The sequence below is a fragment of the Gymnodraco acuticeps genome, unplaced genomic scaffold (assembly GCF_902827175.1).
Source record: "Gymnodraco acuticeps unplaced genomic scaffold, fGymAcu1.1, whole genome shotgun sequence".
Lineage (NCBI taxonomy): Eukaryota > Metazoa > Chordata > Actinopteri > Perciformes > Bathydraconidae > Gymnodraco > Gymnodraco acuticeps.
This window is the reverse complement of record NW_022989778.1, coordinates 737,651-751,799: the sequence shown is the minus strand read 5'-3', so window position 1 is coordinate 751,799 and position 14,149 is coordinate 737,651. Positions and strand designations below refer to the sequence as shown.

Genomic DNA, 14,149 nt, shown 5'->3' with positions numbered 1-14,149 from the left:
TGTCCGTCCTGGAGAGGGATCCCTCCTCTGTTGCTCTCCCTGAGGTTTCTCCCATTTTCCCCTTTAAAACTGTGGGTTTTCTTCGGAAGTTTTTCCTTGTACGATGTGAGGGTCTAAGGACAGAGGGTGTCGTATTGTCATACTGATATTTTTGTACAAATTGTGAAGTCCACTGAGACAAATGTAACATTTGTGATATTGGGCTATATAAATAAACATTGATTGATTGATTGATAGTATACAAAAGCGTATAATACCCAATGACCATGAAACAAAAATAACTGTGTAATATCTGTTAAAATAATGTTTTACTATGACATGCATTACGTTAGGTTTGAAAGGATTTCCAGTCAAGCCTGTTGTCCTTGATATTACACCTATTTGGGTGTATGCCATACAGTTATCATAAGCTAAATCCTATCATCTTGATTTTCCCGATCTTAACTGTAAGGTTAATTAGTTACTTTATTGCTGAATTGTTATAGTACATGATGATAAGTACTCAGGGCCGTCCCTGGCCAACTTGGGGCCCCAAGCGACATTGTGAGATGAGGCCCCCCCCACCCCACCCGACAGGAGTGAAACACATTTTTTTCAAAACAATGTACTTTGCAAATATAATTCCTGTTTATTATTATTATCAACACAGTTACTTTTTCATACAGTGAGGTAAATGTGCATGTATGTCGTTCAGTATGCGTTTACAGGTGAATACGTCTGCATTTCCTGCCAAATACTAGCCTCAAAAAGATTAAAATATAATTAATGCAAATAAACTACTTCTACTAATAATAAGAATCATAATCAATTCAATAATGTAAACACTATATTATTTTTATTATAATATATTTGTAATATAGTCAAGACAAAACATGCTTATTACATGCTCAAAAACTGATATTTCTTAAATCTGTATTCAAATGTAGTTCCTTCTGTCAGCAATGTATCAACAACTACACAGTACACACACATTTCTATCAGTATTTCTCCGTGTTGTGGTTGACATGATGATGACTGTTAGGAGTTAAGGGGAGAGGCTGAGCATCACCATGACATGTGCGGAGAACACACAAGCTAAGCTCATAAGCCGAGGCCCCCTGCGCAATGTGAGGCCCCATGCAGCCTGCATGATCGGCCTGTAGGGAAGGACGGCCCTGTACTTGATATTGATCTAAGCCTTAAGGTGTGGCCTGTGATAGCCTCGATCAAAGATACATTGGTCGATAATATTTGATAACTTTGCGCAATGTCTCCTTTTTTTTCTTAACAGGCTGTAGGTCAGAAGAGGTCACCATGATTGAACAATGATCTTTATCTTTATGCAACATTAGATTAATTAAACACAAAAGAATATTCAACATCTGATAAACAGGGTCTGGTCCTAGGTTAAGGCTGACATTGCTCTTTATTAAAGAATATTATAAATATTTTTAGATTTTAAACAACATTAAATTGTATGATGAGAGGTAAACATTCAACAAGGTAAGTTTGAAGGAAAAAGAAGGAGTCATTATGATAAGAAAATATAGAAGTGCTCAAAAATATTGACTCCGTATCTCATTATATAAAAACAAATCAAAAGAATACTGACAAGCTTTTTTGCATTTTGCAATTTTGACCTACATGGCAACATTTTAATCGTATTCTCTATGTTTTTATTCAAAAATGGGCCCTACAGGAGTACATCCTTTTACATTTTTTATTAAAAAGTTACACTTTAATTGTACTGCCAAATGAAATGGTTGGTGTGTACCATAGACCAGTGATTCTCAAATGGGGGTACGCGGACCCCTGGGGGTACGTTAGGGTACGTGAGATTTATAAAAAAAATTTAAAAAAAAGGTTAATTAAAAAAATAATCTTAGTAAAAATAAGTTAAATAGAAAACACAATTTTATATAAAACATTCCTATAACCACCAAGGGGGTCCTCATATAAACATGTCAAATGTGTGTATTGTATTTTATAGTTTTTCACAATAACATATTACTTAAATTTTATTTTTTTTCATGCATAAAATGAAAATATCCTTAGTTTGTTGTAATGCATACCACGAAGGAGTTAATACATCACACACTGAGGGAACATCACTATATTGTAATTATTTATATAGGCTTTTTTGATAAAAAATGTTCGGGATCGGTCAGGGGGTACTTGGCTGAGAAAATGTTTCAAAGGGGGTACATTACTGAAAAAAGTTTGAGAAGCACTGCATAGACTGTATATATTGGTGTGTACGCATATGGTTTGCTGCCCTCTTGCGGATATGATTAGGAGCTACATTGATGAGACTCTGCTTTCAAAATAAAAGCACGGTCTTTTTAATGGAAACGAAACAAACACTAATTACCGCGTTTTGGAATCTAGTTTTCTCTACAGACTCAACTTATTGTACAGAATATTATTGCAATCATAATCTTTAAGTTGTAACCGTCTTAAAATAGCCATAGCTCAATAAATGTTTTAGCGGTGATTCACTTTGAAAGTTCTGAGCGGAAGATGTCGTTGTTATTGTCTGTAGCATGATTGGAGCTAACGCCATTGATTGCAGCTGTATTTGACATCAATAACAGAGGGAACAACGGCATGTTTCTTGATTAATCACCTGAAAATAAAGGCAAACCGGTGATTAACGGACTTGACGACAAAACATCTACATTTCTTGGCAACTGCTTTACCGCTAGCTAACGTTACGAGGTGAGAAATAAGGCTTTCAGTTTACCGTTGTTTATTCGTTAGCTGTTTCTGGATGCCTTTGACATTTGTTCTCTGACAGACCGGTGATTTCTTCATTCATAAAACTGACATTCTGCCAGTAATGATAGGAAGCTATTCCACAGTGACATGTATTTTTCTTGACTTTTGCTTAGCCTTGTTTTGCCAAATGATGCCTTCAAGTGAAGCGTGAAAGTCGTACGTTTCTTTACAGAGCGTCACCACAAAATGAATGTTGTAAATAAACAAACTGTATATAAAGTAGTGGTGTAAAGTCACTACATTTACTCTACTGTACTTAAGTACATTTTTGAGGGACTTGTTCTTTACTTGAGCATTGACATGTCTTAATAATTTCTACTTTTACCCCACTACAATTCAGAGGTTAACAGTGTGCACTACATTTATTGTATACCTTTAGTTAATTTTTACACTAAATGAGACTTAAGTTACACCAGGAGTAAATCCACAAGTAAATAAAATTAGCTCACCTTTACCAGCTCTGATAACACTCGAATGCATCAATAATTATAATCCAAACATATGATATTTATATTGTCCTGCAATGGGCCACTTTTGAATTAGAATCTATCAGACTTGAATTTATTTGGCAAATCCAGCACAAATAAATACCTACCAAATCAAGTTACTTTATCACATTGATGCAAAACAGGTATTTAAGTAATATGGCCCAAAACATTTCCTTATACAAGAGATATTAAAGGGGGAGCTGCCACCTTGTAAACACATTATACATCTCACTGTAAATCAACATATTGCTCACCTATGACAATATAACTTTTAACTTGGTCAGTTCACACAGTGCCTCTAATTGCTACAGAAATGTGTGTTAAATCATGTTAACAGGCTACTTTCTTTGTATGTTTTTGTTTGTACCTTCTGGTGGTAGGCAACATGGGGCGAATCTTCTTGGATCACATCGGTGGGACTCGCCTCTTCTCTTGCGCAAACTGTGACACGATTCTGACCAACCGAACTGAACTCATCTCCACGCGTTTCACTGGAGCCACTGGACGAGCTTTCCTGTTCAACAAGGTACCTCCATCATTAGTGTCAGGGTAATTAAGGTGGTCATTTCCACTGTAGTAAAGGAGATAAGTTAACTATACATGTTGACTTTATTACCAGTTTTTCAATTTTATTTTTAAAAGGCAAAAAATGAAAATCTTACTCTTTATTTTCTTACATTATGCCTGACCTAATGCTCTTCTTTAAAACAATAAATCAAAAATAATTGCAGCTACAACGTCAGATTCAGTATTTTTGCCACTAAATCTGCTCCACACCTATCCGACATTTCAATGTTTAATTAGATACCTTGTCTTACTGTAATTTGCTTTATAAAAAATAAAAACGAATCACTAGAAACTTAATAAACTGTTACATTAAAGATCACCTACTATGCAAAATCCACTTTTTCATGTCTTTTGTACATCAACACGTGTCCCCTCTGTGTAAAGAGATTCTGAAAGTTTCAGGAGAAAAGATTCACTCACTTTTTGTCCTGATCCATTTATATAAAAACCTGTCTGAAAATGAGCCGATCAGATTTTGGCCACTTTATGATGTCATAACGATTTTTTTGGCTTGTGTAACCATTAGCCAATCACCAACCAAGGTAACCCCCCCCCCCCCCCCCCCACCCCCCACCTTATCACCAGAATCTCCTCCTAGAGCACCATTGTGTTCTTTGTAACCAAATATCTCTCAGAGGGGCGTGGGGAGGGGCTCCTTATTTTCATCTAAAGTAACAGACACAGAATCAGCACTTTTGAAACAGGGCTGAAACAGAGGGGATTATGGGTAATGCTGCAATGATCTGTTTGGTATTTCAAGCCAAACACTTCGGAGACATGTTTTGTATATATCTGAGACCTATAATATATTGATGAAAAACAGTATAATAGGGGACCTTTAACATATGTTTGTCTGCTGCCCTCCAGGTTGTGAATCTGCAGCACAGCGAGGTACAGGACAGAGTCATGCTGACAGGAAGACACATGGTGCGGGACGTCAGCTGCAAGAACTGCAACAGCAAGCTGGGCTGGATGTACGAATACGCCACTGAGGAAAGCCAGCGCTACAAGGAGGGCCGTATCATCCTGGAGAGGGCGCTGGTGAGGGAGAGCGAGGGCTTCGAGCATGTTCCCTCTGATAACTGTTGAGTTCACCTTTGTTGCAGTTACAATGCTCCATTTAAAGCTTTGCCTCCAGCAGCAGTGCATGGACCGTGTGCCATTTGTGGTAGAGCTACACCGAAAATAATATCACAAGCTGTGGTCTTTGTGAGAGTACAAACAAGAAGTGGTGGATGTTTTCCCGTCATTTATAACATCTAAGAATCTCTTCTCTGATGGGTAATACCATTGATTCTCATTTAAAATCACCTGCCGTTTCAATGTGTTACCAGCTGGCTGTGATGTTCAAACAAGGTGTTGTGGTGCTTTCAGAGAGAGAGGATTCGCTCCTGCTGCCCTGCAAGATGTCCAGACAGATGGACAGATTGTTATGTGGAGGTTTGAATAGCCATTAAAGGAATTGGTCAATTCTCAACATAAGATTTAGTCATAGTTCCTTTCCTGACCAGTTATAAATAATGCCAGATATTAGTTATTTAAAGTATTAAGTTTGTTTTCTTTAATATTAGCTGTATCAGATTATCCCCTAAGAACATCAATCATCTTCTTGATTGTATGATATTGTTGTTATCCAGGTTTGACCTATAAAGAGTTCAGATAAATCCAGTAAAAGATAATTTATTTCTCTTTCTGCAAAGCTGATTTACAGATTCTTTTTCAATTCCTTGTGCTGTTATTCAAAAATATAGATTTGTGGAAATTGTCAAGTTACTTGAATGAAACTAAAGAACATGTTTTGTTTTTTTGTCAAAAATAAATAAAACACCCAAACAGGTATTCATTGAGTCTGTGTTTTCTTACGTGTGAGTATTGGTACTGTAACATTTTATTTTGGGGATTTATTTTATGTGTGAGTAGTGATTTAAATGCATGTTTGAGTAATTTAAGATCTTATAATGTGCTGTTAGATCTAGAGTAATTTGGGTCAAATAACCTGGACATATTTTTAATTATAGCCCAACTGCTTCAATGTCAATAGCAATAACTTTTTACTCCACTACCTTTTTTGACAATAATAATTACTAGTTACTTTACTGATACAGATTATTAGCTAATACAAAATATGAATAAGCCAATAAATCAACTATGATATAAGATAGGTTAAAATATCCAGCACTATTATATAAAGTAATGACAATTCTGCGACACAGGGACAAACTTCGGGATGAGGACATTTTTATAAACTTTAAAGATGATGGATTTGATACAAATATATATTTTTATAGTTTTCTTATACAACTATTTTATCTTTTGGAAAATTGAACATTCACAAGAAGAAATTGACTACTTTTAGATTTCCAGATTCCAGATGTTACATTACAACAATATGGCACCAATTTAGAAAATGCTGTCAATGAATCAATAATGTAGTTGAAATGTTAGCTTTTGTATTGATCACTAATTTATTAATATTTATTTCTTTATAGTTAATCTATAAAATGTTTGAAATTTAAAAAAAGTAATTCCGCGACACAAAAACAAACGCACCCTCCGTTCGTCCTTCGCTAAGCATTCTGGGAAATGAAGGCAATAAGTCGTCAAAGAGGAAAAACTGAACTACTCATTATCTAATGTGTAGTTCGTCGGGCAGCTTTCCTAAATCCATTCAGAATATCTTTATAACTTTTGATGGCATGTGAAGTCAGTCGGGAACTCGAGTTGCTAACCTCCCGGACTGACACTAAACAGCGCAGCGATGGCTGTCGGTGAGTTAAAACGGTTCATAATACAAGCTAGCATGATAGGCTAATGCTAGCTGTTAACAGGAACGTTTGTCCTCTAAATTGAGTATAAACATAAACAAAGAAGTGAAACTCTGCTAGCCGGGGAATACTTGTCACTTATAGTGTGATTTGGTTTTTGCTAACACTTGTGTTGAGTGATAAATAACTGTATGAAAATGACTGTTAGCTACATGCAGTGGTGTAAAGTAACTAAGTAGATGTACTCAAGTACTGTACTAATTTTGAGACACTAGTACTTTACTTGAGTATTTAAATTGTTTCCTGCTTTGTTCTTCTACCCCACAATCCATAGGTAAATCATGTACCTTTACTCCACTACAAGCACTTAATATCTGTAGTTACTTCACAGATTTGGATTCATGATGTGAAATATATTTACCTTTGGTAAACTCATTAATGCAGCAATAATTATCATGAAAACACATTACATTCCTGTTTGTCATCTTGCAATTGTCATCTTGCAAATAAGTATATTTATATAAATAGTTATCCACGCAATAAACTGTATTTAATTTTGTCTTAATTTACATTATTTTATTTCATATTCTGTTCTTGTACATATCATATTCTACTTACATGTATAAATACTTTTTGCACTACTTTTTATTTTGTATTTTATGTTGGATTGTTGGAGGAGCTCAGTTCATAAGATTGTCATTGCCATTTCTACACTGTAGCTTTGTGCACATGACAATAAAACCTTTGAATTTTGAATTAGAATATAATATATTATTCTTAAATGGGCCAATCTGCATAATGAGTACTTTTACTTTTAGTACTTTAAGTATATTTTGATGCCGATACTGTTGTACTTTACTAGAGTAACATTTGCAAAACCAGGACTTTTACTTAACATACTATGTTCTTGTTAGTTTGACAAACTAATTCATTATTTTTGAGATATGATATCATTATACTCAGAACGTTTGTCATTCATTTGAGATATAAGGTCATAACAAGGCCCAGATTTTATTTATAAATGTTATTTTCAGGGGCTTCCATAGTTATTATCTGGAGAAATATTGTTTTAACTTCACAATACCTGTTTAACACAGAAGAAAAAACAAACAGTCACAGAGTATTCCTGGATTCAGGTACGTTTCCTTAAGTACAATATATGAGTACTTATTCCACCTCTGATTGTTACCCTCAGAAAATGTGAGCGCGATCTTCAAGATGTACTGCCTGACGGTGATGACCATGGTGGCAGCCACGTACACAGTGGCCCTGCGGTACACCAGGACCATCTCAACGGGCGATATGTACTACGCTACAACCGCAGTGTGCCTCGCTGAGGTCATTAAACTGGTACTGAGTCTGGGGATGCTGACAAAGTAAGTGTCACATACTACACATTTTACAACAGGAGTGGTGATACTTGGAAAAAATACTCTGAAAATGAAGAAAAAGTATTTTTACAATACTCTTCTAAGTAAAAAAAAAAAAGGGAATTATAAACAACATCTCTCTCAATAACTCATCATGAAGGTAGATAGATGACAGGGAAAGGTGTTGTAAAACACAGCCGTGCACGTGTATTTTGATATTTGTTAAAGGTCACCTATCATGCTATTTTTAGGCAATAACATAGGTCTCATATATAAAAAAACATGTCTATGAAGTGTTTTGCTCAAAATACCGATCACCCATTCTAGCCATGCCTCATATCCCTCTATTTCACTTCCTGTTTTAAAAGTGCTGATTTTATGTATAAAGCTTTAAAAAAGTAAAAATTGATACAAATTAAAAAAGGAGGGGGCTGAGCTCACGCGGGACTCGGCAGCTACCGTCTAAACTAAATACAGCCGTGATGAAACGCCATATCATGGATTATCAAGGATTCTCTCTGAAACAGTATGGAGCTCAAAGGCTTTCTCTCTTGCCGGTTATACCACAAGGTGAGTTCCTTTTTACTTCCTGCTTCTTCACACACATGCTCTCCAGTACAGGTTAGCTCTGAGTGTTAGCGATGCTAATGTAAACACGGACCATATTACGTCCAAAACAGTCGGTCATTGTTTCTGATAGCTACTTTCTGATAGTGCTGTGGGTCCACATTTCCGATATTACGTCATATTGGACGCAAATCTGGATCAGCTCTGTTGTACCCCCGTTTTTAGAGATTTGGGTACGGAGGTAAAGAGAGAGGGTTTTATTTTCTGACGCTGCGTGAGTTCCCCGACACACCGGGGACACATCTTTATGTATAAAAGACATCAAAAAGTGCATTTCGCCTGATAGGTCCCCTTTAAGGTAAAATCTGACCAAACAGGGGCCATGATGTATTCCCCTAAATTGTTAGTATTATAAGTATTTAAAAAAAACTGACATAAGTTAGTGAGTCGGCTACAGACAAGCACACCTATGATAAATGTTGAATATCATAGGACATTATGTCAAAAGTTCACAGCTGATGTTATTGTCCATGTATTAGTTAATATCATGTAAACTAACATGCTAGAGTTATCTAACATATCATAGTGGCATGTAACTGACGTCATGTATTTGTGATGAACCATTTTGAGACATATTTAGTTCAGGTGCTGAGCTGCCTAACTGGTTTGTACAAGAATGACTTGTGAGTCCTCTGTGATTATAAAAGGAATTCAAGAACAGTGATTCAACGACTTCTGAGGTGTAATAGATCTGTTTCAAAGAATAATCAAATGCATTTAAACTTTACATTTATACTTCTTCATCAGTCTGTTTTTATGTCCCCTTTCCCAGAGAAACGGGAAGTTTTCCCAGACTGAAGAGCGCTTTAATGGAACATGTATTCTGCAGCCCCAAAGAGCTGCTGAAGCTGAGCGTGCCATCCGTAGTGTACGCGATTCAGAACAACATGGCCTTTCTTGCCTTGAGCAACCTCGATGCTGCAGTTTATCAGGTATGAATTTAATCCTTTCTTTAATGAGGAATGTACAAATCAGTGTTTCCCACACATAGCATTCACTTGGGCGGGCCATCCAACTGAAATCAGGACTCAGAGAGACACGAGGAGAGCTGGAGCTTTGATGGCAAACACTGACGGTTTATTTGGAGCTTCGGCCGGAGAATTCACAAAACATGTCACGGGCCACGGGTTGACCACACGGTTGAGATGCCACAATCAATTCTGAAGAACTCTACCCCAGACCCGTGTATTTAGCTAGTTCAGACAGAAGAATCAACATTGTGCATAACAAGATATAACCATAACACCTCTGTCAGCTGACGCCAACAGGCAGGAACAGGGAGACAGAACACTGAGAGCACAGCTGCCAAGGTTACAGGTGCGTGTGCTCAGTCAGGACAGTATGAACTGATCAACTGGGTCAAAGTTATGGGCCTTGGGAATCAGAGCATATTTTCATTTTTAATCCCTCGGAGGAAGCGACAGCATCTGCAATCCATTAACTAGCGGCTGCACGTCATTGCAGAGGAGCTGAGGGAGATATTGCAATTTAATCAGAGAAAAGCACCAGTTAATGTTTTGTTTTTGCTTGATTACAAACAATGTTGATACACTTGGTGGTGCTGGAAAGGTTAAGCTTGCAACCCCATTTGGCCTATGTTTTTCATAGGATTCAAACACATAATGCACATTACAGAAACTTCCCTTAAATGTGAGGTTTGTAGAGAAAGAAGTGTAAACAGTGGTTATAATATCCAAGTATGTGCATAGCTGCCGTATTAGTGTTTTGCTGAACAGGAACTCATCCCCCCTTCCCTCAATAAATACGTTTTAAAAAATCCATAGTTAATCATTTTTAGAACTAACTTGTGTGTTCCTGTGTAGGTGACCTATCAGCTGAAGATCCCGTGCACGGCCCTGTGCATGGTCCTCATGCTGAACCGCTCTCTCAACCGCCTGCAGTGGTTCTCCGTCTTCATGCTCTGCGGGGGCGTCTCACTCGTCCAATGGAAGCCTGGAGAGGCCACTAAAGTTCAGGTGGGTGGGGGGCACAAAGTCAAAGTCAACTTTATTGTCAATCTTCCAGTTTGTGTGTAGACAGAGAGATCGAAATACCGTTTCCCACAATCCCGAATATAAAAAATATGTGTGCAAAATGCAAATATGTACACACAGTCAAAGACACATTTTTACATGTGCACACATTAAGACCTAAATAAAAACAACAATCAATATATACAAAATAACAGTCACTTCAATATTTTGAGAATGTACATTAGTGCAAGATTGTCCATAGCAGCGTAAAAAGTGTCTGGTGCTGTTTAAGTTACATTTTAAATTATACAACCATACTGGTGTCTCTTTTTTAAAACGTTGTGTCTAATACAACATGTAACAACACAAGACAAATGAAATAAGGATAACTAAGAACATTTGACTCTAAAATAAAAAGAGAGAAAACAGAAAAGACTTATTAATAATAACTTTAGATAGGCAATAACATGAAATTACTTTATATATAATTATTTGAGCACATCTCTTATTTTTTATAATTTAATTAGACTGAAAGTACTTCATTAATCCAACCCTGAAAGTTGAACATTATTATATATTTTGATAACTGTGACTCATGCCGTCATGGTCATGGATTGTGGTTTTTATTGGCTGGTTCTACTGAAGTTGCAGGTAGTCATTTACCTCCTGTCTGTGGTCTCATGTCTTCGTTTTTCAGGTGGAGCAAAATCCTTTTGTTGGGTTTGTCGCCATCGCCATTGCTGTCCTTTGTTCGGGATTTGCAGGTAAAACTGTCAAAGGATTCTGTGGAAATTGCTTTTACCTAATTATATCCAATATTTATTTAGCTACCACACTAAATACAAATGCTAAAACACTGCCAAAATGAACACCTGCTGCTGTCCTGAAATATTTCTTTCCTCAGGTGTTGCTAAAATGGAATGGCTGTCATTGAGGTTTCAGATATGTCGTCTTGTCTTACCGTAATTCGAGATTTTTGAGTATTCACTTGTAGTTTTGTGTCCCTTTCTGCTAAAGGCGTGTACTTTGAGAAGGTGTTAAAGAGCTCCGATACTTCCCTGTGGGTGAGAAACATCCAGATGTACCTGTCTGGTATTGTGATCACCCTGATCGGTGTTTTCCTGAACGACGGTAATAAGGTCCTGGAGAACGGCTTCTTCTTCGGTTATACGCACTGGGTGTACTTTGTAGTGCGTAAGTACGACATAAACCGAGGATAATTTATATTTGATTTCACTTTTTCCCCACAGTATTTTAGCTGACACTGCTCTTTTTGCCTCCAGTCTTGGCCAGTGTAGGTGGTCTGTACACGTCGGTGGTGGTGAAGTACACAGACAACATCATGAAGGGCTTCTCGGCTGCGGCCGCCATCGTCCTGTCGACTGTGGCGTCTGTCCTATTGTTTGGACTGCATATAAGTACGTTAATATCTCAAACATAAGTGTTGGTGAACTAATGATCAGGGTTGTACCAGTACTGAGAATTAGAGTCCAGTAGTTGGTGCTCCACATTGGTTTAAAAACAGGGGTGTCAAACTCAAGGCCCGCGCAAGAGCTTGCAAAGAATAAAATATGTTTATTATATGGTTACATGCCACTTTACAGAAGTAACGTTGCCCATAAACTACATGTCCCACAATGCATCTCATTTTGTGACATGCACACTGAAGAGACTTGCAATTATTTGCCCTAGACTTCTGCTTTCAGACGTAGTTAATTATAAAGTTATTACCCTATCCAATAATAATCCAATGCAGAGGCAATAATGTAATATAATACATTATTTTAAATATATTATATGTATATTTATGTAGTCTTAAAGTTACAACCGGCCCCTTTGAGTGCAACCTTAATGCTAATATTGCCCGCGATGAAATTGAGTTTGACACTAAAACATTTCCAAAAAGCCCAGTGTCCTAGAGTCAAACAAATCCATATTCATGGATCAAAATGTATTCCTAAATTCCCATTTTTATCTAACAGAATAATCTTCGTCAATCCATATCGGTTAGTGTTTCGCCTTTAAAGAAAAAAGCTGCATTTTCACTGCAATCATCCCACCTGTTCAAATCAGCCTACTCACTGAAGTGCTCCCCATCGTGTGTTTCATTTGTGTCCACTTTGATTGTCTCCTCCATGATTTCCTGTTTGTGTTTTTATCATGCTCTGTTGCCTCTTAGCATGTTTAACAAACGGTACGGTGTCCTCGAGTGTCATAAAAGTGTTATTATGTCTTTCTGACTTATATGAATGTCTCATTTTGCTTTTCTTTCCCTCTTGTGCAGCGATCCCCTTTGCCGCTGGTGCTCTCCTAGTGTGTGTGTCCATCTATCTGTATGGACTGCCGAAGTCAGAGACAATGAAGAGGTCCCGGCAGGACTCGGACTCAGAATCCAAACAGAAACTGATCAATGTTTGAGCCGCCGAGTCTCCTGCTGATCGGGAGGGGGAGGGGGAGGGGGGGGGGGGGGGGGGGTGACCTTCTCTAGGGACCTAAAGAGCTCTTTGGAGATTTGGGATCCACTTCTGTTAATCTGCAAGTGAACACTCAGTTAAGTTGTCTTTATGTTCAGTTATATTTCAGTTGATATGAAAAAAACACACATTTGACCATAAACTGGCTGCTTTTAATTTCTGTAAATAATCTGAGGCAATCATCAAAGTCTCTAAATTAATCTTTAGCCATTAACAGCATTGACAGGACTTTGTTACTATTATTGTGGTGCCTCAATATATCTGTTTTAGGAGGCGTATAAATGTAACAAGTCCATATCCTGTAAGGTTTTTTTGTCAATCAGTAATTCGTCTGTTTTACACTGAAATGTCTATGGCCATATCACATAGTGCTAAATCTGAATGTGCCCGACTCACGGGAAAACATACTTGAAATGATGACGACCGACTGCATGTGTGATTATGTTTATAAAATCATCTCTTTAGTGTATTTTATCTTTTTGTATCACATCTGTGTCGCATTCTGTTTTTGAAAGTCATTTTAAAGCTTTTATTAAAACTGAATGGAAATAGTGGTAAAAGGGACGGCTGCTTTTTGTGCTCGGCATGTAAGAAATCCTACCAATTAACTCTTAATGGATAGAATTGATAGTAACGACTATCAGTTTATATAACGTTCAATTTCTGTTGAAGCTGTTTGAGAGGTCTAGATCAACTTTTAGATTCTGCACTTTGTGATGCTGTATCTATGAAATGATTTGTATCTTAACATGTTGGCTAAACTAACTGACACACAACAAATAATTGTGCCTGAGATTAAGTATATCCCATCGATCTTTTAGGTCAAACCAGATGCTACATACTTTCCTGTGTAGGACTCGACTCACCATTATGTATTATGTATTCAGCAGTTAATGAGGACAAAAGGAGCTGAGATGTATCACCTAGCCTGTTGTGCTTTTAGCAAAGTTTAGTGTTTCCAGCTGTCATCAACAATCAAATACTCACCGTGGTTCGCTTCGCTTGTCTGCACGGTTTCATCTACCCGAAAGGCAAGTAGTCCGGGTGTAAGCCAGGTAAGGTACGTTTATTTCTATAGCACATTTTCAGACACAAAGGTCATTCAAAGTGCTTTACATCATCAGTTAC

General features: G+C 37.3%; 2 protein-coding genes across 2 annotated transcripts; both read left to right on the top strand.

Annotated features, from left to right (window-relative positions):
- The first annotated feature begins 2,523 nt into the window (after nt 1-2,523).
- On the top strand, nt 2,524-5,651 carry LOC117548751 (protein yippee-like 5). The gene is made up of 3 exons (XM_034220194.1): nt 2,524-2,697; nt 3,626-3,771; nt 4,680-5,651. The coding sequence occupies exons 2-3, from the start codon at nt 3,631-3,633 to the stop codon at nt 4,899-4,901; spliced, it is 363 nt and encodes a 120-aa protein (XP_034076085.1). The 5' UTR covers nt 2,524-2,697; nt 3,626-3,630; the 3' UTR covers nt 4,902-5,651.
- A 744-nt stretch (nt 5,652-6,395) lies between these two features.
- On the top strand, nt 6,396-13,006 carry slc35a1 (solute carrier family 35 member A1). The gene is made up of 8 exons (XM_034220076.1): nt 6,396-6,580; nt 7,773-7,953; nt 9,347-9,506; nt 10,398-10,550; nt 11,245-11,311; nt 11,565-11,741; nt 11,831-11,965; nt 12,832-13,006. The coding sequence occupies exons 1-8, from the start codon at nt 6,571-6,573 to the stop codon at nt 12,963-12,965; spliced, it is 1,017 nt and encodes a 338-aa protein (XP_034075967.1). The 5' UTR covers nt 6,396-6,570; the 3' UTR covers nt 12,966-13,006.
- Nucleotides 13,007-14,149: the final 1,143 nt, after the last annotated feature.

Bases quoted from the DNA above. Each gene is read 5' to 3' on its own strand.
- LOC117548751 (XM_034220194.1), top strand. From the start codon at position 3,631: ATGGGGCGAATCTTCTTGGATCACATCGGTGGGACTCGCCTCTTCTCT. The intron at 3,772-4,679 runs GTACCTCCATCA...GCTGCCCTCCAG, and splicing joins GAGCTTTCCTGTTCAACAAG to GTTGTGAATCTGCAGCACAG.
- slc35a1 (XM_034220076.1), top strand. The intron at 11,312-11,564 runs GTAAAACTGTCA...TTTCTGCTAAAG, and splicing joins CCTTTGTTCGGGATTTGCAG to GCGTGTACTTTGAGAAGGTG. The intron at 11,742-11,830 runs GTAAGTACGACA...TTTTGCCTCCAG, and splicing joins CTGGGTGTACTTTGTAGTGC to TCTTGGCCAGTGTAGGTGGT.